At 45.6% G+C, this 24,794-nt stretch overlaps 1 protein-coding gene across 2 annotated transcripts in view; it reads left to right on the top strand.

Annotated features, from left to right (window-relative positions):
* The first annotated feature begins 4,924 nt into the window (after positions 1 to 4,924).
* The window catches only part of ANTXRL (ANTXR like), a 37,136-nt gene continuing 17,266 nt past the window's right edge, over positions 4,925 to 24,794 (top strand). For both annotated transcript variants that reach the window (XM_058696935.1, XM_058696934.1), the window contains exons 1-9: positions 4,925 to 5,427; positions 14,925 to 14,996; positions 16,294 to 16,365; positions 20,062 to 20,143; positions 20,237 to 20,270; positions 21,290 to 21,369; positions 21,446 to 21,514; positions 21,854 to 21,934; positions 22,028 to 22,088. In XM_058696935.1, coding sequence (XP_058552918.1) covers positions 5,153 to 5,427; positions 14,925 to 14,996; positions 16,294 to 16,365; positions 20,062 to 20,143; positions 20,237 to 20,270; positions 21,290 to 21,369; positions 21,446 to 21,514; positions 21,854 to 21,934; positions 22,028 to 22,088 — 826 coding nt within the window. In that variant the 5' untranslated portion in view covers positions 4,925 to 5,152. The remainder of the gene's footprint in view (positions 5,428 to 14,924; positions 14,997 to 16,293; positions 16,366 to 20,061; positions 20,144 to 20,236; positions 20,271 to 21,289; positions 21,370 to 21,445; positions 21,515 to 21,853; positions 21,935 to 22,027; positions 22,089 to 24,794) is intronic.

The following is a 24,794-nucleotide window of genomic DNA, read 5'->3' as shown; positions in this document are numbered from 1 at the left end:
GACCTCAATCTTTTTGTACTTGCTTAGGGCTGATTTGTATACCAGTATGTGGTCTATTCTGGAGAACATTCTATGTGCACTGGAGAAGAATGTATATTCTGCTGCTTTAGGATGAAATGTTCTGAATATACCTGTTAAGTCCATCTGGTCTAATGTGTCATTCAAAGCCATTGTTTTTCTTGCTGATATTTTTTTTTAACGTTTATTTATTTTTGAGACAGAGAGAGACAGAGCATGAACGGGGGAGGGGCAGAGAGAGAGGGAGACACAGAATCAGAAGCAGGCTCCAGGCTCTGAGCCATCAGCCCAGAGCCCGACGCGGGGCTCGAACTCACAGACCATGAGATCGTGACTTGGGCCGAAGTTGGACGTCTAACCGACTGAGCCACCCAGGCGCCCCTCTTGCTGATATTTTGATTAGATGATCTGTCCATTGCTGTGAGTGAGGTGTTGAAGTCCCCTACTATTATGGTATTACTATCAATGAGTTTATTTATGTTTGTGATTAATTGATTTATATGTTTGGGTGTTCTCACATTTGGCGCATAAATGTTTACAATTGTTAGGTCTTCTTCGTGGATAGACCCCTTAATTATGATTTAACGCCCTTCTTCATCTCTTGATACAGTCTTTATTTTAAAGTCTAGATTTTCTGATATAAGTATAGCTACTCCGGCTTTCTTTTGTTGACCATTAGCATGCTGGATTGTTCTCCATCCCTTTACTTTCAATCTGAAGGTGTCTTTAGGTCTAAAGTGGATCTCTTGTAAACAGCATATAGATGGGTCTTGTTTTCTTATCCATTCTGTTACCCTATGTCTTTTGATTGGGGCATTTAGTCCATTGACATTTAGAGTGAGTACTGAAAGATATGAATTTATTGCCTTTGTGTTTCTTGTAGAGTTGGAGTTTCTGGTGGTGTTCTCTGGCCCTTTCTAGTCTTTGTTGCTTTTGGTCTTTATTTATTTGGGTTTTCTTTTTCATCTTCTCTCCCCTCTGGAAGTCCCCCTTAAAATTCCTTGCAGGGCTGGTTTAGTGGTCACAAACTCCTTTAATTTTTGTTTGTCTGGGAAACTTTTTATCTCTCCTTCTATTTTGAATGACAGCCTTGCTGGATAAAGAATTCTTGGCTGCATATTTCCCTGATTCAGCACATTGAATATATCCTGTCACTCCTTTCTGACCTGCCAAGTTTCTGTGGATAGGTCTGCTGCAAACCTGATCTGTCTTCCCTTGTAGACTAAGGACTTTTTTCTTTTACTGCTTTCATGATTCTCTCCTTGCCTGAGTATTTTGTGACTTTGACTGTGATATGCCTTGTTGATGGTCCGTTTTTTTTTGAAATCTACTGGGAGTCCTCTGTGCTTCCTGGATTTTGATGTCTATATCTTTCCCCAGGTTAGGAAAGTTTTCCACTATGATTTGCTCACATAACCCTTCTACCCCTATTTCTCTCTCTTCCTCTTTTGGGACCCCTATGATTCTGATGCTGTTCCTTTTTAATGAGTCACTGATTTCTTTAATTCTTATATCCTGCTCTTTTGCCTTAATCTCCCTCTTTTTTTCTGCTTCCTTATTCTCCATAAGTTTGTCCTCTATATCACTGATTCTCTGCTCTTCCTCATCCATCCTTGTCACCATGGCATCCATTTGAGATTGCAGCTCAGTTATAGCATTTTTTATTTCATCCTGACTAGCTTTTACTTCTTTTATCTCTGCAGAAAAGGATTCTAATCTATTTTCAACTCCAGCTAGTATTCTTATTATCCTGATTCTAAATTCTGGTTCAGACATCTTGCTTGTATCTGTGTTGGTTATGTCCTGGCTGTTGTTTCTTCCTGATCTTTCTTTTGGGGTGAATTTCTTCATTTCATCATTTTGAAGGAAGAAAATGAATTAATGGGGTAAAACAAATTAAAATTTAAAAAATATTAAAATTTTAAAAATATTAAAATTAAAAAAAATTAAAAATAAACACATTCACACAAAAAAATCGAATAAATGATCCAAGGTGTGTTTTGGTCTGGGTGTTGAAAAGAGCTTTGTAGATTAGAGAAAAAAGGGGAAAGAAAAAAAAAAGGAAATCGTTTGAAAATTTGAAAAAATGAATACACAGAAGGAGACTAAAATGAAATGATGGAAGTAAAATAGAATTTGAAAAAATTTACACAAAAGTAAAAAATACAGTAGAAAAAATTAAAGAAACATATTTAATAAAAATTGAAAATAAAAATGAATTTCGTCTCTTTCTGTATTCAAGAAAAAGAAAAGAAATGAAAAAGAAAAAAAAGAAAAAGAAAAAGAAAAAAGAAAAAAAGAAAGTTTTTAGATGGACCAGTGAACAGACTGAAGTATGTCTGAAATTACTTCATTTTCCCCTAGAAGTCAAACTATGAAGCGCTTTATAGTCCATAAACTAAGCAGGAGGAGAGACTTGTAATCCTGAAGAGCAAGGTTGGCCCAGTTGGGTGGGGCTTAGTGTAACAGCTCCATTCTCCACTAGATAGTGCTGCTTAGCTTACTGGGGTGGATTGTTGTGGCGCTTGTAGGTGCATATGCGCATGAGCAGGAGTGGTGAAAATGGCATCACCCAACTACCCAGTCTCTAGTATCAGAACTCTCTTCTCCCCAATCAACAATCGCACACCCGTCCTTTGTCTTCAGCTTTCATCCACTCCCCACTTTTACACTGTTGTGACCAAGTCCCAGGAAGCACTTCCCTCCTGAGTTTTGTCTGATATGTGGCTGTTTTTCCTGACTCCTTACTTCTGAGGGACAGCGGCTTTGACCCGTTCTGCCCTTCTGTGGAGGGTCTCACAAAGCAATGGCTGGGTGCTGGCTGCACCCAGGAACATTTGCAGAACCATGCTGCTGCCAGTACCCAGAAACTGTGGCTGGGTGCCAGCCCACCCCAGAAAAAGTTTGCGAGATAGTGTACCAGCAGCGTTTCAGGGATTAGGGAAAATCACAATACACATCTGGCACCAGGCTTCACCCTTAACGACCTTGTTCCAGCACCAGCGAATGTGGTTGTTCTCCTAGGTACACTGGGGCCTTGCCTATGGGAAACCCACAGTGTCCTCTCAGGTGTCCTCTCAGCAAGGGAACCACCTCTCCCCATGTGGCCTGAAGAACCCCAGACTCCACTCTGCTCCTGGGGATTCACCCTTCCCACCAGAGCTCCTCTAGGTATCAAGCTTCAGAGTTTCAGTCTCTGAGCTCCCCTGTTTATAGTCTTAATGGAATTTAAACCCTCTCCTTTCTCTTTTCTCCTTTTTGAGTTCAGTCCCTGTGGCTATTTCCACTTTCCCACTTTCTCTCCAGCTGCTTTTGGGGGCAGGGGGGTGCTTTTCCCATATTCTCCCCTCCCCCCATCTCTGTCCTCTCTCCGCATGCAAAACGGCTCCCTGTCCTCCATGGCTTCTCTCTCCCCAAGTTCACCTCTCCACACTGTGTACCTGCTGAGTTCTGTGGTTCGGTTTGTGCAGATTGTTGTGTTAATCCTCAGATCAGTTTTCTGGGTGTGCAGGATGGTTTAGCGTTGGTCTGGCTGTATCTCATGGACGCGAGACACACAAAAAACATCCATGCTGTTCTGCCATCTTTGCTCTTCCCCAGAAGTATTCTCTTTAAAATCAATAATACCTCCATCACACCTTCCAGCAACATGTCATTGGAGAACTCGTCAGAGCAATGTTTTTTGGGTTTTGTTTTTATAGAAAAACCAAAACCACTCTACAGATATATTTTAGAATAAAGAAGCTTAACAAGCTGTGTGAATAATCAAGAAATTAATACATTTGTCCACAACACCAATAAACAGTTTAAAAGCTTTATTTTTTAAATGCCATTTACAATAACAGCAAATATATAAGGTATTTAGGGAAGGCACTTGAGAAAAAAAGTGAAGATCTTCATAGGGAAGTTTATTTAAGGTGCTGGAAAAGGAGTAGATAAATGAGAACATTGCCAGGTTCACTGATAGGGGAGTCTAGAGGGCAGATTCAAATCCATCCAAGTGTATCTATATATTTAATATTACTGTAATCAAGCATTAAGAAGATTGGGGGAGCACTGAGGATGTGCTGCTTCTAAAATTTATATGAAAGACCAGGGGCGCCTGGGTGGCGCAGTCGGTTAAGCGTCCGGCTTCAGCCAGGTCACGATCTCGTGGTCCGTGAGTTCGAGCCCCGCGTCAGGCTCTGGGCTGACGGCTCAGAGCCTGGAGCCTGTTTCCGATTCTGTGTCTCCCTCTCTCTGCCCCTCCCCCGTTCATGCTCTGTCTCTCTCTGTCCCAAAAATAAATAAAAAACGTTGAAAAAAAAATTAAAAAAAATAAAAAAATAAATAAATAAATAAAATTTATATGAAAGACCAAATGGGTTTTCCATGTTTTTCCATGAAGCAGAGACAAACCATCCCTATTCAGCCCTCTTTGCATTTCTGATCCACAGAAACTGTGCACATATAAAATGTTTTATGTCATTAATTTGGGGATAGTTTGTTACACAGGAGTAGGTAACAGGAATGTCCCTCATTCACAAAGGACTATGGTAACACTGCATTGCCTTCTTCTCCTTCTAGATCCTTCCATGTCCACAGGTGACTTCAGTATTCACCAATGACCATTAATTACTGTACTCTAGTCTCCCAGTTCCTTGACCTCGTGAACACTCACAGGGATGTCCACATCTAAGCCACCTCAGCTGCCTTCTTTGAATTATAAAAAAAGAGAGTCTTGGGAGATTTTAATGGCCACCTGTGAGGGTTTAGGATAAGAGACAAATGGAGGCCTCATCTTACCCCCCATCTAAAGATACCATGACTCCTGCCTGGGGTTGTCAACAGGCAGGACACTGAGCAGAGCTGTAGGTCACAAAGTCACCATGCCAACCCCCCTGTCCATCATAACAAGGCCTTCTGCCCCAGCTGCGTGGGGGAAGGGCCAGCAGGTACTGGGTCCATCGCCCCAGAGCCAGCTGTTTGCCTCTTCCGCCCAAAGGGCAGATAGCAGGTGCAGGCTTGAAGTGCGCCTTGGGAAAGTGCTGGCGGGAGCCAAAGCCCCAGGGCACAGGTGGAGTCTCCGGAGGCAGCCTCCTGAGGTGACCTGAAGTGGCCAGCGGCCAGCAGCTCCAAGAAGGTGGCCAGGAAAATGGGGAACCACGGCCTGGGTGTGCCGGGCCCCGCGCTCTTTCTGCTGCTTGTGCTGCGGCCTCCACTGCTGAAAGCCGGAAGTTTGCAGCACAGCGTCCGGGGCTCCAGAGACCTGCATGGCCTCGTTCTAAGTGGGAAAAGCCTCCATAACTACCTCCGCCCAAAGGGGGGAACTGTCCACCACCTCCGCAGCCACTATTCCTGGGATAACCCGGAAAAAGATACAAGGCAATCCTGCCAGAGCGCATATGACCTTTACTTCATCTTGGATAAGTGAGTGGTCCTCCTGCCCTACCCAGCGCCCCAGGGTGGTGTGGTCCCTGAAGTCAATATGGGCAGGTGGTGGCCAAAGGGGATGCCAGCTTCTGTGAGTGGAGGGGCCAGGGAGTAACCTTGGTGAGAGCCAAGGAACCTCTATGTCTCCCCTTGTTCCTGAGGGAGAAGGAATGCCCCCAAAATTTGTTCTCTGGGACTTTTCCTTTTTGAGAGAATAAAAGGCCACCATAAGGTTTCTGAATGGCTCTAAGTCCTCCCACCAGCATGGACTGGATCTGTGGCCTGCATGCCCCTTAAATAGCTGGATAGGCAGGTGATTGCTAGGAGCTCCTTCTCAGCAGTTGTTAGAAGCTCGCTGGGTTTCAGTTTCTACTTTGTGAGGTGTTTTGCTTATGTTGTTTTCCACCCAAGTGAGTGGAAAGTTTTATTTTTACTGGCCCCAGAGAGATTATGTGTTGCTTCCACTGGGCATTCTCATAGTGTCACAGTTTGGAAATTCCTTTGTTTTCCCAGGGCACCTGGGTGGTTCAGTCATGCATCTCTCTCCTTTTTTTAATGTTTTATTATTTGTTTATTTTTGAGAGAGAGAGAGAGAGAGAGGGAGACACAGAATCTGAAGCAAGCAGCAGGCTCTGAGCTGTCAGCACAGAGCCTGACGTGGAGCTTGAGTGGGGCTCGAGTGGGGCTTGAGTGGAGCTCGAACTCACAAACCATGAGCTCATGACCTGAGCTGAAGTCAGATGCTTAACCGACTGAGCCACCTAGGCGCCCCAAGCGACTGACTCTCGATTTTGGCTTAGGTCACCATCTCACAGTGATCAAGCACCTCAGCGGGCTCTGCCCTGACAGCCAGGAGCCTGCTTGGAATTCTTTCTCCTTCTCTCTTTCTGCCCCAACCCCATCAAAATAAATAAACTTTAAAGAGAAAGAAAGAAAGAAAGAAAGAAAGAAAGAAAGAAAGAAAGGGCAAGGAAAGGCAAGGCAAGGCAAAGCAAAGCAAAACAAAGCAAAGAAAAGAAAAAAGAAAAGAAAAGAAAGCCCTTTGTTTTCCTGCCAATGGTTTTGCTTTCTTCTTCGACTGCTTGGAGACTAGTTACAGTTTGTTTGCACTTTGAGAACAGTTATGTCTGACCTGGTATTGTCCTGGGAAGCAGGGCACCTTGTGATCCTCAAAAGGGGACAGATCTTCATGCTTGGAGAGATTGGAGACATTGCCTTGGTTCCATTTGCAACTTGTCTGTTGGATTGAGAATGAACTTTAGTGAGTCAATACTATCAGTGATATGATTGTCGATAATATTGTTGAAGCACATTTTGGTCTCCAAAGCCCTTCCACTGCACTTCTGTCATCCACAAAACCACCGTGGAATGTAGAGTAGAGAGGCATTTGCATTTGTGATCTCATGGAAAGGGGGTGGCATTTAAAGGCTAGATGAAGTAGCCCCAAAGCTGATGGGCGTGGCAAGACTCAGCTTCCTGTGTGTCCTTCTATTCTCCATGGAGGCTGATGACTAGGGGGATGTGTGTCCAGCCACCAGCTTCTAAGCAAAGCCTGCAGAGATGGGAGCCACCCTGCCCACTGGAATAAGTCCTTCCTCACTGTCCTGTGGAGGGACTTCTGAGTTGCCTTGGGCAGGTCTTGCCTCAGTGATACTTGGCACGGCCAAGGGGGATGGAGGTTTCTCTCTTAGGCATTAGGGCTGGGGGTAGAAAGGCAGTAAGGGGGTTGACAGCCTTTCTCTGGGTCATTCAGTTTGACAAGCCAGAATAACAAGTGTCAGGACTGAATCCTGCTGGATTGTGCGGATTGGAGAGGAACTGAGGGTGTCCATGAAAGAGCCCTTACACACCCCTTTCCCAGCCCCAGGTCATCAGTGAGGAGTCCAGCTAGATCCTGCCTGTGGTTTACCAGGCCAGGCTTGTCTGAAACCATAGCAAACTCCTCAGCCCCAGGGAAATAACACCATCTCCCTAGGACCTGCGCACACCCAGTCTGGTTGAAGAAGGCTTTACACTTCCTTTGAGGGCCAGCTTGATGAGAAATTCCTGGAGGGTGAGGACAGACTCCCTCAGGCACTTCTCCCTGTGGCTCTTGGGGAAAGGGGAGTAATGACCACTGAGGGGGCAGCCCCAAGTGTGCAAGTCAGGCAGACGGCACTCACCAGTCACGAACCCCTGAACAAACTGCTTCACCTCTCTGTGCCTCAGGGTCCCCGTAGGTATGATGGGGATCTTCATACCCACCTCACCAGGTTGTGATGAGGATGAAGGCAAGTTTGGAGGCAGTTTTCCCAGCACAGCAGCAGATACAATTGTGGAAGATGAGTATAAAATGCTACTAGAGAAGGCAGAGTCATGCACACTGGGGCTGGGAACTCCCCCAGAACTGCAGGGCCCCCCTCTCCTCCCTGGATCAGCTCTCTTCTGAACTGCCCTTTGGGGTGCCAGGGTAGAGGTCAAATGCCTCTGCTTGTTGACTCTCCCAAGGCTCTCTGGGACCTCTCACCCATGTGATGAGCAGTTCTATTCGTTCATTCATTCCCTTAACAATTCGTCCACTCACAAATAATGACTGAGCAACTGAATATGTTAGTCACTGTTTGGGCATGGGGATAAGGCATCAAACACTTCCTGGAGTTTCCATGAGGAGAGAGGAAATAAATAAAAGAGGAGAGGAAGTAGTGTGTCAGATGGGATTAGCACAGGCTGGAGGTGGGTGCCGGAATCAGGGCAGAAAGATGGGAAGTGCTGAGGGAGGTCCTGTTCTGAAGAGGTGGTCTGGGAAGGTGGGGCTGACAGACTAGAAGGCGAAGGGGGATAAGAAGGTGTTTTTGAGCAGAGAGGGCATGCCATTGGGTCTTGGCTGAAAAGATCACAAATGAAGGGCCCAAGGGCAGACCAGTGTGGTGGTGGTGGTGGTGAGTCGGGAGGTAGGCTAATGCAGGGATTCAGGGAGGAGATAATGGGAGTATGGACCAGTAGGGTAGGGGTGGAGGTGCTGAGTGGACAGATTCTGGATCTATTTTGAAGAATCTATACATATTGAATGAGGGAGTTGCTCATGACTGGGGCATTTCTCTGGACTGGGGACAAGGGTAAAGGGGGAAGCAGCTTCATTACTGAGTCTTCTGTAGGTAAATGTTATTACCCCTATTTCACAGATGAGGGAAGGAAGCCACACAGGGCCAAGGAATGACCCCCTAAAGCCCTCAGATGGGAAGACATGGAACAGGAGTTGAAACTCTGGAATGTCTCCCTCCAAAGCCCATTCCAAAGTCCCTGAGGCTGAGTGGGTCCCTGCGGTGGTTTTGGAAGCAAACATAGTCTGTCACCTGCAGGAAAGCCTTGAGTGGTTCACTCCAACCTTATTCATTAGATTCATTATTTATTTGGTCATACACTAGATTGAATTGGATGAAAATTAGTGAGCCCTGCTGTGTGCCTGCACTATTTTCTCAGGCACCAGGGAGGTGGTGGGCCAGGGAGCTCCAGGCTGAGGGAGTGGCCAGTGCAAAGGCCTGAGAAGTGAGGCCCTCAGAGGATCCTGTGGGCGGGGGGAGAAGGGGGAGAAGGGAAGGGCACAGGCCAGTAGTGAGGCCTTGCGCACATGTAGAGGTGTGTTTTTCACTTCAAGGGCATATGGACATTATTGAAAGAATCACTTTTATCAAAGGAGAGAAGGATCAGACCTGTGTTTTCAAAAATACCTCTTGGCTGCCTTGGGAAGGATAGATTGGAAGGGGGAAGAATGATAGCATGGCTGGAGTGGAAAGGGGAAGGGCCTAGAAGGTCCCAGGAGGACTGTGAGGCTGGAGAAAAAATTAGGAGCTCAGAACAGGTGTGTCTACTGAGAGGAGAAAGGGCAGACAGAATTTAGGGAGCACCCACATGTGTGGCACTGGTGGAGGAAGAGGGGTTTCCATAGAGGAGAGAGGGAGAGCTTCAGGACCCATCCAGGCCAAGGACGAAGCCTGTGCAGGATGCTCATTAGGGGATGCCTTGACATTAATATCTGTGCAAGGGAACAGGCAAAAATAGGATTCAGTGGAGCTTCAATGCAGACATGACAGCCTCACCTGATTCATGGGGAGCTTTGGAGCTAAAAGGTGCCTTCAGGACTGTGCCAAGTTGGGCCAAACGATTGGGCCATCAGTCACTTCAGGTGGGAACCTCAGGAAAGGCATGCTCTTAGGTAAGGCAACTCTGCAGGTGAAAGGATCTTAGAGGGGATGACAGCTGAAGGAGCATCCTTGAAAGAGCATCCGTACTCAGCATGTTTGTGTTCTCACAGCTTCTCCCTCAGCTCAGGTGAACAGAACAGGACTATGCAGGGACAGTCTGTTGATCTGTGTACCACTTTTGGTGAACTATCCCATGCCTTTTATTTTTTCCTTCTCAGGACCCCTCACAACCCCTCAAGCTAGCCATGGCTTATGTGCTTTGATGAGGACAGAAGTCATTGGAATCTGTATACATTAAACACTATTTCCCCATTCATCCTTCCCCAAACCGTGGGAACCTCTATTTCATTTTCTATATCTATGAATTTGCCTATTCTAGGTAACTCATATAAGTGGAATCATGCAATAGTTTTTAATTTTGATGTAGTTTGATCTGTTTTTTCTTTTATTACCTGTGCTTTTGTTGCCATATCCAAAATACCATTACCAAATCCAACAGCATGAAGGTTTCCCCTATATTTTCTTCTAAAAAGTTTAATATTTTTAGTTCTTACATTTAGGCTTTGATTCATTTGAATTAATTTTTGTGGATGACATAAGAGCCTAACTACATTGTTTTGCATGTGAACATCCAGTTTTCTTAGCGCCATTTGTTGAAAATATTGTCCTTTCCCACATTGAATGGCCTTGGCATCCTTGTCAAAAATCAACTGAACATATATATGAGGGGTTATTTCTGTACTGTTTATTCTATTCCATTAGTCTATATGTCTTTATGCCAGTACTACACTATTTCGATTATTGTAGCTTTGTAATAAATTTTGAAACCAGAAAATGTGAGTCCACAACCTTTGCTCTTATTCAAGATTTTTTAAAACTATTTAAGGTCTCTTAAGATTCAATACGAATTTTGGGATGGATTGTTCAGTTTCTGCAAGAAAAAAGTCATTGACTTTTAAAAAAATTTTTTTAATCTTTATTTTTGAGAGAGAGACAGACAGAGCATGAGAAGGGCAGGGACAGAGAGAGGGGGAGACACAGAATCTGAAGCAGGCTTCAGGCTCTGAGCTGTCAACACAGAGCCCAACGTGGGGCTCAAACTCACAGACTGCAAGATCATGACCTGAGCCAAAGTTGGACACCAGGCACCCCGTCATCGACATTTTAATAAAGATTGCATTGAACCTGTAGATAGCCTTGGCTAGTATTGCCAGCTTTAGGATATTAGCTCTTCTAGTCCATGAATATGTGATGTTCTTCCAGTGATTTGTGTCTCTTAAATTTCTTTCAGCCATAGGGTCTAAGGGGTGGCTCAGTCAATGAAGCATCTGACTCTTGATTTCAGCTCCAAACATGGTCTCATTGTCATGAGATCAAGCCCCGTGTCGGGCTTTGTGCTGAGTGTGAAGCCTACTTGGGATTCTCTCTCTCCCCTCTCTCTCTGCCCCTTCCCCACTCTCTCTCTCTCTCAAAATAAATAAACATTAAACAAATATAAAGTTCCTTCAGCCATATGTTGTAGTTTTCAGTGTACTAGTCTTCTGCCTCTGGTTAAATTTATTCATAAATATTTTGTTCTGTTTGATAATATAAATGGATTTATTTTCTTAATTTCCTTTTTGGAATGTTCATTTTTAGTGTATATCAAAATGCAACTGATTTTTATATGTTAATTTTGTATCCTGAAACTTTGCTGAATTCTTTTATTAGCTCAAATAGTTTTTTGTGTGTGGAATCTATGGGGTTTTTTACAGGTAAGATCATATCTAAGAACAGAGATAATTTTACATCTTCCTTTTCAATTTGGATGCCTTTTTTTCCCCCTTGCCTAATTGATCTGGCTAGACTTCCAATACTACAATGAATTGAAATTATGAAACTGGGCATTTTTGTATTACTTTTGATCTTGGGAAAAGCTCTGGTCTTTCACCATCAATATGTTAACTGTGGGTTTTTCATGTATGGCACTTATTATGTTTATCATACAACATTTCTCTATTCCTAGTGGGAGTATTTTTGTGAAGGAAGTATGTTGGATTTTATCAAATCCTTTTTCTACATCAATTGAAATGATCATGTAGTTGGGTTTTTTTTTTCCAATCTATTCTGCTAATTCTCTTCTATTCTGTTAATTACATTGTTTGATTTTTGCATGTTGAACCATGTTTCCATTGTGGAAATAAATCCTACTTGGTCATGGAATAAAAATCTTCTAATATGTTGCTAAATTCAGTTTGCTAGATTTTTGTTGCTGTTGAAGATTTTTGCATCCGTATTCCTATAGGATATTTGTTTGTACTTGTAGTATTTGTCAGGCTTTGATATCAAGGTAATTCAGGCCTCATTGAATGAGTTTGGAAGTGTTTCCTCTTCTCCATTTTTTGAAAGAATTTAGAATGGATTGGTGTTAACTCTTCATTAAATGTTTGGTGACAGTAACCTACAAAACCATCTGGTCCCAGGTTTTTCTCTTTGGGAAGATTTGTGTTTTCTGATTCAATCTCTTTACTAGACATAGGTCTATTCAAATTTTATATTTCTTCATGTTTCAGTTTTGGCAGGTTTGTGTGTTTCTAGGAATATATCCATTTGTTCTAGATTTTCTAACTTGTTGGTATGTAATTATTCAGAGTAGTTTCTTATGATCCCGTATTTCTATAGTGTCAGTTGCAATGTCTCCTCTTCTATTTCTAATTTAAGTTAAATTTATGTATTTCAGCACCTTTGTTATTTTGTTTCTTGTGCTAACTTTGGACTTAATCTGTTCTCTTTTTTTCCAGTTCCTTGACATGTAAAGTAGGGGTTTTTTTATATTTTGCTATATCCTTAATATATGCATTTATCACTATAAATTTTCCTCTCAGAACTGTGCTTGCAACATTCTGTAGGTTTTTCTATTTGTTTCCATTTCCATTACTTTTAAGGTTTTCTTTTCCCATTTGGTTTTTTTCTTTCATGCATTGGTTGTTCAAAAGTATGTTGTTCAATTTTCACATAAATGTAGACTTTACATATTTCCTCTTGCTTTTTAAATGTTTATTTATTTATTTTGAGAGAGAGCACATGCAAGGAAGGGGCAGAGAGACAGAGAGAGAGAGAGAAAGAGAGAATCCCAAGTAGGCTCTGTGCTGTCAGTGCAGAGCCTGATGCAGGACTTGATCTCATTAACCATGAGACCACGACCTGAGCTGAAACCAAGAGTTGGATGCTCAACCAACAGAGCAACCCAGGTGCCCCTTCCTCTTGTTTTTTATTCCATGTAGTTGGAAAAGATAGCTGGTATGATTTAAATATTTTTAAATTTGCTAAAATTTGTTTTGTGTCCTGTCATATGATCTATCCTGGAGAATAATCTGTGTGGACCAGAAAAGAATGTGCATTCTGCAAAAGTTGGATGAAATATTCTATATATATCTATTAAGTCCATTTTACCATGATATGGTTCAATTGCAATGTTTCCTTGTTGATTTTCTGCCTAGATGATCTATCCATTGCTGAAACTGGGACATTGAAGTTGCCTGTTATTATTGTATTGTTATCTTTTCTCCAGATTTGTTAGTATTGCTTAATATATTTAGGTGCTTAGATGTTGAGTACATATGTATTTATGATTGTTATATCTTCTTGATGTATTGACCATTTTATCATTATGTAATAACTTTCTTTGACTCTTGTTACCATTTTTGGCTTAAAGTCTATTTTGTCTGGTATAAGTATAACTATCTAATTTCTTTTGGTTTTCACTTGGATGGAATATCTTGAGTTCCTTCACATTGAACCTACATGTGTCTTTAAAGCTTAATGAGTCTCTGGCAGGAAGCAATTTGTTGGGACTTGTGTTTTTATCCATCATTTTGCAGATTTTTCTTCTGGTAATATGACCCTGTTTCTAATAACATGTTAGTACTGATGCTGCTTTTTGCTGTTCGAGATTTACTCATTCTCTATTGACTTCTTATTATAAGGAAAAGGAATTAAGCTTTCTTATAGCTCAGCTTCCCTATTTGATTTTTCCCCATCCTTTCCATTCTCCCAGCATAGTTGTATCACTAGGATGTTTTGGCCGCAAGCTTCAATGATAACAATATCTTCAAATATCTGCTAATCATCTCCATTCTCATTTAAGAGTGAGTCACTGGAACATGACTGGAGCTCTCTGTACTAGAAGCCCACATAGTTGTTTTCCATACTGCCTCCTTCCTAGGGATCTATAAGTCCTGTGGTATTTTCTATGGCCAATGAATACTCATGTTTGTCTATGTTCTAGAGTCTAAACCTTTCTTCAAAATCATCACAAACTGGAAACTTCCCCAGAGTAAGTAGGTGAGTTGCAGACTCTTGTTTCCTATAAATCTTCTTTGGAAGATCCTTTTCACACAGGGGGAAAACAGGAAAGAAAAGTAATAAGGAGCATGGAAAGGGTTACCAATAATTAAGGAAGTTGTCCTGCACTTTAGCATGGAAGCTTCTGAGATAAAGTCTGCATCATAGGTTGGTTGTCAGAGTCTAGTAATTTGCTACCCAGCAATTGTCCAACTCACATTGATCTGCCTAGTGCGATGGGTAGAGCATGGGTTTTGAAGCTAGATCTGGGTTCAGATCCATGCTAACTATGGAAATTGTGGCAAATGTCATGAGCTGTGAATCTCATGTGTAAAATGGGAATAATGCTGATATCATAGGGTTGCTCTGGAATTGGAAATCATGCATGTAAAGTGTCTGGTATGTATGTGTCCATGAATAATAATCCTGACATCATTAGAAACGTCTATCCTTAGTTTCCTCATCATCTACTGGCAGTTTTAGATATAGCCTAGAAGAGGCAGAAGGAATAATAGAAAGGAAAAGCCAAGAATACTTTGTAGGGATGTGGTGCCAAAGAGCTCTGCCTCACACCAAACTACCCACACCTTCAAGGGGCAGGGGAGGAGCATTCATCTGGGAGACAATGGCAACCAGGAGAGCCAACAGATCAGAACTGGTGGAGGCTTTGCCAACCAATGCATCCCCCTTGTTTCTTGTCCAACAGTCTCACCTAGCATGACCAAATATCCTGGTTTGCCACCAGAAGTCCTTCAACCTCAGAGGTCCCTCAGTCCCAAGCACACAGGTCTCCCATAACTCACACTGATGAAAGTCACCACCAGGGTGATCTGCTGAAGTCACTGAAGGTGTGTGGCAGACTTTAGCTATGTGGAAGAGAGTAGGGATGAGGAGGTTGCTAAAGAGCCTGCAGGAGGGCAGAGAAGGCAGAAACTATTCCTACACGACAGATGTAACTCATCCCTCTCACTCATGTTTCTTCATTTTCAGGTCAGGCAGTGTGAACAACAACTGGATGGACATTTACAACCTTGTGGAAGATTTTGTCAAAAAGTTCAAAAAGTATGGCTTCTCTGTGTTAATAGTGTGATTTCCTCTGCTAAACCCAGCACAGAGCTGTTTGGACTCAGTGAGCATTGGAGTCCCTTCATGCAGGAGCATAGAGCCCACAGTGAGGAAAAGACAAATTGCAGTGATTCCAAGGGCCCCAACAGCTTTACTTGGCTCCTGCCTGAGAAGCTATATGACTGAAGACACAGTCTGCCTTTGAGGACCTAATAGATTAAGAAACAGGCAAACCAGTAACATAGTAGTTAAACACCTGGTTTAAAGGTGTCAGGAGTCAAAAGAAAAGGCAAAGGGCTTATATGATGAGCTTAAGGAAAAAGCAAGAATTTTAATTCAAGGATAACTTCCAGAAGATGTGGCAATATTAACTAGGCTTTGATGGATGGGAAAGACAGGGTAACAGGAACCATCAGGGAGACTTCTTGTGGAGTGAGTAGTCTGTTTGGCAGCAGAGTAGGTTTAACTCAAGGAAGGGCCGGGAGATGAGGCTGCGCATGTCAGCTTGGGTCCATGGCCATAGCAGCTCATAATGCCACTGCGCAGGACCTAGATCTCCTGCTGTGAGCAATAGGGAGCAACAGATGATTCATGATTAGAGGTCTGACATGAGTCAGGTAGTGTGTTAAGAAGAAAAGTTTGGCAGAAGTGGGTAAAATGAATGGGAACAAGAGCTAAAAGCAGTAGGGAATTCAGCTGGGGACCTATGGTACCAATTTAGCCAAGGGATAATGAGGGTCAACAAACCAGAAGACAGTGGACAGGAGCAGGAAAGAGAGGGATGTATATGAATGGCTGGCAAGGGGGAAGAAAATTTCTTTGAGATGAGAAGAGTTGAGCTGGGGAAGACAGGCAAGGAAGGAAGGGCAGTGAAGCTCCAAAAAATGTTACAGAAGAGAGGCCAGGTGGAAGTCCCTCCTGCAGGAGTGTGTAGATGTCTATCTCCTTTTGCATGCAGCTGTCTGTGTGAGCAACTATCTGTGTGAGTGCCTGTGTGTGTGCGTGCACATGCATGTGCACATGAGAGAGAGAGACAAACAGGCAAACAGACAAACACTACTGGGGTGTTGTGAGTGTTAGGATGGACACTCCTCCCTTCCCAGAAGGCCACACATCTTACAGACCTCAGAATTCCTTACTAAGGTTATAGGAAGCTCTGGGGTTTGGGAAATGGACCCCAAAGCAGAAGAATTGGGATGGGGCAGGGAAACTGTCATGCACCTCTCCCTGGCTGCTCGTTCATCATTTGCAACCTGTGTTGGTGACTTCTCACAAGCATGTGCTTTCTCCCCAGCCCGAAACTGCGGATATCCTTCATCACCTACTCCACAGAGGGCCACACCCTCATGAAACTCACCTCAGATAAGTAAGTGCCACATTGACCCCCAAAACAGGCCCAGTGGGTGAGACTGATGAAACAGCCAGGGGGAAAATGGGTTCCCTGAGATCACCGTAGGGAGCCCACTGGTGTGCAGACTACTGGGCAGGCCTGGACTCCACTGTATACCCTGATGCCCAGGTCTAGCTCCCCTGTCCTAGACCCCCAGCTGCTCTGACAATGGCCAACCCTGTGCAGCTTGACTATCTCCACCCCCTCTAAGCTTTGCCTTTCACCTGCCTGAGTCCTTCTATCTTCATTCTTCCCTGTTCTTAGAACAGGCTGGCTGTGAGGACTCCCAGAATTTTTTGGAGCAGGTGTATGTTTTCTTTATAAATGGTGACCTGCGTTAAGAACCTGCTGTTGTGTGTCACTCTCTACCTTAGGCCAGTGGGGATTCCAGTGAGAAAAAGTCATAACAAGGGAGGAAGGGTTGAGAAGCATCAAAGTTTTGATGGTCTCAGTGAAGGGATCTTGTTCCTTAAGTGGGTCTGAGACATGGGACCCCAAGAGTGGGGTCCTAAGCATCAGGCTGGGAGAGGGTGCTTGAGAAAGTCATGACCACCATCCTAGGTTGGCCATGGTGGGACCAGCAGTTTTCCCAAAATCTGTAAACTGGCAATTATGGAGCTTTGAGTAGCTGGGTAAGGAGGTTAAGATTCTCAAAAGCACAAATGACTGGAGCCCAATTCAGAGAAAGTTAAGCATCAAGGAGAGGTTGAGCACCCTTAAGACTAGATGGGCCCAAGTATTTGTGGCACAGAGCTGCGTTCAGGACCATGGGAAGAAACCAAGAGCAACAGAGTGAACAGCTAGCCTGCAGGGGAGGGGTGTGGTGGTGTCAGTGCATGGAGACAGCACTCTCCTGCCTGACTCCAGGACAAGCAGGAAGAGAGGGCTGACTGCTCCAAGCACTAGTGGAGGCACAAATTTGTGCATAGGTGGGGTTTTGCTTTAGGACAGAGAGACCTGAGTGGGGTTGAGGTGGAAGGAAGCAAGTCCATTAAGAGAGATGCTGGCAGGTGGCAGAGAGATGCAGGGCTGCTGGGCAGGGGGCTCTGGAGGAAAAGCTGCCCACTGGGGAGGGTAAGACCTCTGCCTCCTCCAAGGTGGGGGGCTCATGGCCCAGATGTGAGAAGCTGTTGGGGGGGAGGGCCCAGCTAGGGTCTCCCTGGTCATCTCTGGAGAGTGAACAAAGTAACATCTTCTCCAAGCCAGGGTTCAGGAGTGGGAGTGGGGCCTAGGGGAGTGGAAATGGTGTGAAATTGGTGAGAAGGGGCAAGATGTGCATCTGGGAAGACAGCTCACACTCAGATCAGGGCCCTAAAGCTGCCAGCTCCCAAACCCCCACAGGACCTTGACTGGAACTGGGCTCAGCCTGGGATTGGCCTTCCTAAACATGCCCCACTACCTAGGAGTTGAGGAGGCCTTTGGCAGGGAGCCTGGGAAGGACCTCATGCAGAGAGAATCCAGGAGGGGACACTAGAACCTGATATAGGTGTGACTCTTGAGGGTCTGCAGAGAATGTGGGAGCAGGGATGGGACCCTGCTTGATGCTTTCTGAGCCCTTTCTGCTAGGAGAGAGTAGGCTGAGGAGACAGAGTTGAAAGGGGGCTTGTTCTGGGTACTAGAAAAGCCAGGGGCCCAGAGGCTAGGAAGCCCCCAGGGTTGATGGCAAGGAGGGTGACGACAGGGAAGAGATGGAGGGGATCCAAGGGGTTGAGACTGGTGGTAAAGAGTAAGAAGGACTGCTAGGAGACAAGGAGCTGGTGTCCCCTCCATGGACATAGCTAGGAGCAGGGTTAGAGGGGCAACACTCCCTGGGGAGAGCCTGCTTGGGCAAGAAAAAGCCTGGGGGCTCCTGGGCTAGACACTGGGAAGGGGTGGAAGAAAATCTTCTGGTATGTGGTGAGGGAGGGAGAGGGCTTCTGCTGAGTGGAGCAGCACCTGGTTTGGCCTCCACTGGCCATGGGTGCCAGGCCTCACCTCCTGGGCTGGGTGGGACTGGACCTGGGGCTCTCAGATCTCACCCCACAGCAACATCTCCACTTCCCACAGTGAGAAGCCCTCTCAGGGTCCCAGCTCTCCTAGCCTTGCTGTGCCAGCTCGGCCTGTCACATGGGATTAGCCTGAACCTAGGGCCCCAGTCCCACCTGTGAAATCCCCCTTAACAGTAGCCGCCTGGCCACATATCCATGGCAGCCAGGGGAGAACTGCCCCTCCACCTGCATGGGCAGCCCTCGAGGCACTTCCCCAGCTTTTTGCCTTTTTCTTCAGGAGTACGTGAACCCAGGAGCCCTAGTTCTCTCATTAAGCAGTTTGCTTCTTCCTTTGGTGTCAATCCAGAAGGGGAAGTGGCTTTTTTGGGGTGGTGGGAGGGCATTGAGCCAACCTCAGGATTCTGTGATAGGGTAAGATGGGACAGGGCAGGGCTATCAGCAGGATGACCTTTTCCAAACTCAGCCTTACCTGCTGAAGGAAGAGTGTGCCTTCCCAAGGGACACAGTAGGTGCTAGAAGCCCTGCCAGTTACACTGTGAGTACAGATTCACAGTGGCACATCCATGGGTGTGCCCCACATTCACCATGGATGATCAAGGCAGGGCTCTTGAGGGTCCCCCAGGTAGTGTGCCTGAGACAGTGGTGAGTGCAGAGAAAGCCAGGTCATACCCATGGGAGCAGCAGAGCAGCGTCCCCCCACCCTATGCTCACCAGATGGGGGACAGAGGAGACCTGAGCAAGGCCTGTTCATATCGAGGACACAGAGCATAAGGTCATGACCAGGCTACTTGATTTGTATCCTGTCCCGACTAGACAGGTCTGCACAGTACACAGTGACTCCAGGATGGCTTGGAGATGTTTTGTTTTGGTTTTGGTTTTTTATTGAAGTATAGCTGACACACATTAGTTTTACATTAGTTTTAGGCGTGTAACATAGTGACTTGACTCTTCTATACATTATGCTGTGCTCACCACAAGTGTAGCTACCATTTGTCACCTACAACATTATTACAACATCCTTGACTATATTCCCTTTGCTGTAGCTTTCATTCATGTGACTTTTTCATTCCATAACCGGAAGCCTGTATCTCCCACTGCCCTTCATCCATTCTGCCCGTCCCCACCCTCCCTTCCCATCTGCAACCATCAGATAGTGCTCTGTATTTATGAGTCTGTTTCTGATTTTTGTCTGTTTTCTTCTTTGTTTTGTTTTTTGGATTTCACATATAAGCGAAATCATATAGTATTTTATCGTTCTGTCTGACTTAATCATTCGACATAACGTCGTCTAGATCCATCCATGTTGTTGGAAATGGCAAGATCTGTTAATTTTCATGGCTGGCTAATGTTCCATTGAATATATACACCACATCTTCTGTATCCATTCATCTATCATTGGACACTTGAGTTGCTTCCAGACCTTGGTCATTGTAAATATTGCTGCAATGAACGTAGGGGTGCCTGTATCTTTTCAAATTAGCATTTTCATTTTCTTTGAGTAAATACCCAGTACTGGATCATATGGCATTTCCATTTTTAATTTTTTGAGGAACCTCCATAATTTTACCCACAGTGGCTGCACCAGTTTGCATTCCCACCAGCAGTGCACAAAGGTTAGCTTTGGGCTCTTTTTAATAGTCAATACCTCATGCCACCACAATCGCTTTTCTGATTTTTTTTTCAGAAATGAAATAAGTGATGGTCTTAATAAACTTCAGAATACAGTGCCTACTGGAGCCACAAACATGCATGAAGGATTTAAAAAGGTACCGAATCTAGAGCAGAGATACTTTATGGAGTTCTTAGAGTATCCTGGGTCCTCCCACCCAGGACTCCAACACTCCTTCATTTCCTTGCAGGCAAATGAGCAGATTGAAAAAGCAAACTCTGGAGGTAAGCTTCCTGGTGACTTCATTACAGGCAGGTGTGGGGACAGAGCCAGGCCTGGACCTCAACGAGGTGCAGACCCTCCTTGGCCCCTTCCTAGCACTGATTCTTGGAGCAAGGTGCTTGCCCTCTCTGTGCCACAGGTTCCTCCTCTGTGCAGTGAGGATGAAAACCACCCCCAGTGATGAGTCTCAGAACCACATGGGATCATGTGTGTACCATCTAGGCTCTTGGTAACTGTGAGGTGCTTGACCAACACTTGGGCTGCCTGAACAAGAAAAGCCAAGGGAACCAGGAGCAGACAGGATTCTGTTTTCAGAAAACAAGAGCTGGATTTCCCCCTTGCCCACACTTTGTCTCCATCACATCTCTGGCCCTGATGCCTTTTCCCTGCGGTTCCTTCCCTTTGGTTGATGTCGTCCTGTGACTGTGCCTCCAACACTGGAAACAGCTGTGCTCTGCCCGGAATCATGTTCATCTAGGTTAGGGCCCCAGACCTTGCCAGGAAAGAAGCATGAGCCTGGTGGGGAAAGGCACTGAGCTGGGCACGGCATCCTCAGCCCGAGAGCCTCTGACCTCACCTTCTGGATCCCTGGGCCTGTGGATACAGCAGGTCTTTCTGCACGTGCTTGCCTGAGCCAGAGTCCCGCCTTCCACCGAGCTGCGAGACACCTTGTACAGTCGAGTCTGGCTGTCACTCCCTTTGCTCATCTAAAAGGCTGACGCTTGTCCAGTGAAGCCAATGGAATTGCCTTTCAGGGCAAAGGTTGTGAGTCTGGTCATAGTGACCGTAGTAGGAAGGGCTGGAGCAGGGCTCAGTGCCATCTGTAATGTGAGTCCTGTCTAAGTCCCCTCCTCCTTCCAGGACTGGGCTTCTAGTCCTCCAGGCACTTCTGATACTGGGTGCTAAGGTCGGGTGCCTGTCCTCTGGAGGAGGAGGTGTGAGGAGCAGTGCTGTGGACCCAGCAGCCTACAGAGTGTCACTTGGGTGCCTTTACTGACCAGGCCACTTGCTTTTTCTACAGAAAACAAAGTTCCTTCCATGATTATCTCCTTGACAGAGGGAACACTGCTACCAGAGTCCTTTGATGAGACTAAGTACGAAGTGAGTCCAGTCCATCATTACCAGTATTTTGTTCCACATATTTAGTGATTTATACTCACCACTTTCCTTCTCTTAGGCTGCAAAGGCTCGGAAAATGGGGTCAACCATTTATGCCATTGGTGTAAAAGACTATAGGAAAGACCAGGTAATTCCAAACAGGTAACCAGGTGCCACCTATAATCCTAGATGAGGAACTTTCAAAGACGGCTTTCCCAGGGTTGCCCAAGGATGCTCCTCGGCAGAGGAGAATAATGGCTAACAAGGAAGAAATGAATAACAAGTATCGTGTCAAATCTCCACACCCAAAGTGCGGAGTAAAGTAAACTAAGGGCTTTCCCTTCCCTAATGGTGGGCTGCTGGCCAAGGCCAGGGTCTGGCCCTCAGAGTCTAACGTGGCATGAGGCAAGAGACTGCCTCCTGGAATGGGGACTTCTGGGTCCTAATCCCCTACCTATGCGCCCAAGTCACCTCCTCTCCCTTGTAGCTGTTGGAAATTGCAGACAGCCCAGAACACATGATTGGAGTGGACAATGGATTTAAGGAACTGAGAAGCATCGTAGAACCAGTGAGTAAGGGATGTGAGAAAGGGGATGGGGTGACATCTCACCACAACCTCCTGTACACTGTCCCTGACCTGCCACCCCTCTTTCTATTCCAGCTCACAAGTAAGGCGTGTATTGAAATTACGAAAGTAGAGCCTTTGCATTTGTGTGCAGGAGGTAAGAGCTAGAGTCACTGTTGTAAACACAGGGATGTATGTTGTGAGTATGTGTTGTGTGTGTGGTGGGTGTGATGTGAGCATGAAGTTTCAGTGTGTGGTGTGTGTATGCATGCGTAGTTGTATAGACGTGTGCATTGGATATGTAAGCAACTGTATCATTTTGTAAGGTGTTCGTGCCAGGAATGATAAGTGGGTATGTGTGTAATTCTTTTGTTTTTGTTTTTGACATAATTTGTATATATCTCTCTGTATAAGTTTAAAATATACCGTGATTTCACATACACATATTGCAAAATGAGTACCACAATACGTTTAGTGTTATAACTTTTTTTTTTAACTTTTATTTATTTTTGAGACAGAGAGAGACAGAGCATGAACAGGGGAGGGGCAGAGAGGGAGGGAGACACAGAATCTGAAACGGGCTCCAGGCTCTGAGCTGTCAGCACAGAGCCCGACACGGGGCTCGAACTCACGGACCGCGAGATCATGACCTGAGCTGAAGTCGGACGCTTAACCGACTGAGCCACCCAGGTGCCCCCTGTTATAACTTTTTAAAATATAAACCAAAAAATAAACCAAAAGTTTAATTAAGAAATAAGAAAAAGTATATTTTGAAAGCCCTCAACAAAATGCCAGCAAATGGAATCTGAATCTGACAACATGTAAAAAGAAGAGTCCATCAATAATAATTAGGTATCACCCCAGCAATGCAAGTCAATTCAGTATTTGAAATATCAGTGTAACTTACCACATCAGCAACATGAAGAAAGAAAAACATGATTATCTCAAAGGACGAATAAAAGAATTGGAACAGTTCAATGGCCAGCATCATACTAGAAACATAGTCCGACAAAAGGTATCCACACAAATACAGCAAACAACACACCTTGTTCTGTGGGGAACGCCTCTCCCCGACATCTGGAACTTCACAAGCGTGCCCTCTGCCCCCCTACAAAGGTCCCTGAGTCACTCTGGTGAGGACATCCTGTGCAGTGACTTTTGTGATAGAAGCCCCCTCCCTGCAATGAGCTCTGTGTGTACAGGCTTATATGTATCATCATGGAGACTGGTACTGAGGAGGGTGGATAAGCACACTTACTCCCCTGGTAACAGCACACACAGCTGGATCTGGCCAAACGCAGACCCAGAGACCGGGTCGGCCTCTGTGCTCTTAACTGTAAGGCTATCGTGCAGTAGACCATGGGGTCAGACACAGCTGTGTTCAGATCTGGCTCTGCTGCAACCTGGAGCAAATTACCAAACATCTGTGAGCTCCCCTTTCGTCTCCAACAACACCCACTAGCACATCTCTTGTAAGACGTAAGGCCGGGCGATCTTACAAGGACCGGCACAGGATCTAGAAGCTGGGAAGCCCTAACCAATAGTAGTGGTACTAATAGTCCCACCATCCCACCATCCTTGACGCCTCCACCCCAAGGCTGAGCTCATGTGGCCGGGGGAGGGGGGGGGGCGGGGGTAAAATCACCAGTATGAAAGCGTCTCCTGCTGAGCCAGCTGTTGGCAGCAGCTCTCCGACTCTTCCTGTCTTCTTAACCAACTCGCAGTGAGAGGTTGGAGGCGGGCAGGAGACTCCCACACAAGTGGGCTCTTGCCCTGCTTCTGCTTTAAAGCACCCTGCCGTGCAGCCGACCTGACAGCTTCATTCCTCTGATTATGTCCCCTGCACACACGCAGGTCATGGCATCTGAGCAGCATGTCAAACTGCAGGTGCAAACATCAGTCGTTGTCCATCCCCCATGGCGGCCTGGCCAGGGTTACAGGTGCCTGCCACACACCCACTGACAGCTCAACTCAGCATTTCCTGCTCTGACCTTTAAGATTGTCGCCCTCTTGACGAAAGCTGCCACACGACATGACAGTCACTTGGAGGCAAAGCTCAAGGCAGGAACCTGGACCCCGAATGAAATAGAAAGAGCCATTTCATCAGGCTGTCATTTGAAATAAATCAGTGGGTCAGGGTGCCTTGGGAAGCAGACAGGGCATGAGCAGGACACTCCTGACCTCTTCAGTCTCTCAGGGTGCTCTCCAGGATGAGGCAGAGAGGCCTCTGCTGGCCTTCCTGCCTCTAGGCCTGTGCTCCAGGCCATCCTCTGCACAGGACCTCAGGGCACTGAGAAAGCCCCTTCCCTAACCCCAGCCTGGCTTGGAAGTCTGAGGCCCCTAGCCCCACAGCAGGGCCAGTCAGGTCTTCCCTCAGCTCTCAGGCTGGGGGTGTCACTAGGCTTCCTACAAGACCCTACTTCCCCCCACTTTACAGGGTCCAGCCCATCCATCCTTTGACGCCACACTCACAGGAGGTTCATCCTTGTCCCTTTCTTGGTTCACTGGCCCCTCTGGATTCCCACAGCCCTTGGTCTGTCCTCATTAGTCGCTTCTCACCTTGAATGTGCCATGACTTCTGCTTGGCTGTGTCACGGTTGATTCTTCTCATTCAGTTCCTTGATGTGTTACCAACCTTTTATGAAGGAAATTTTCAAACGTACAGCAAAGTGGAAACAACTGTGCAATGAACACCCCTGTCTCCACTACCTGGATTTTGCAGTTAATATTTAATATCTCACCATATTTCTTTAACATTTATCTAATCAGTGTGTGCTCTCTCTCTCTCTCTCTCTCACACACACACACACACACACACACAACCACACACAGTGCATCTTATTTTTTTATGTTTCAAGTCAAT

The sequence above is a fragment of the Neofelis nebulosa genome, chromosome 13 (assembly GCF_028018385.1).
Source record: "Neofelis nebulosa isolate mNeoNeb1 chromosome 13, mNeoNeb1.pri, whole genome shotgun sequence".
Classification (NCBI taxonomy): domain Eukaryota; kingdom Metazoa; phylum Chordata; class Mammalia; order Carnivora; family Felidae; genus Neofelis; species Neofelis nebulosa.
This window is presented reverse-complemented; position numbering and strand designations above follow the sequence as displayed.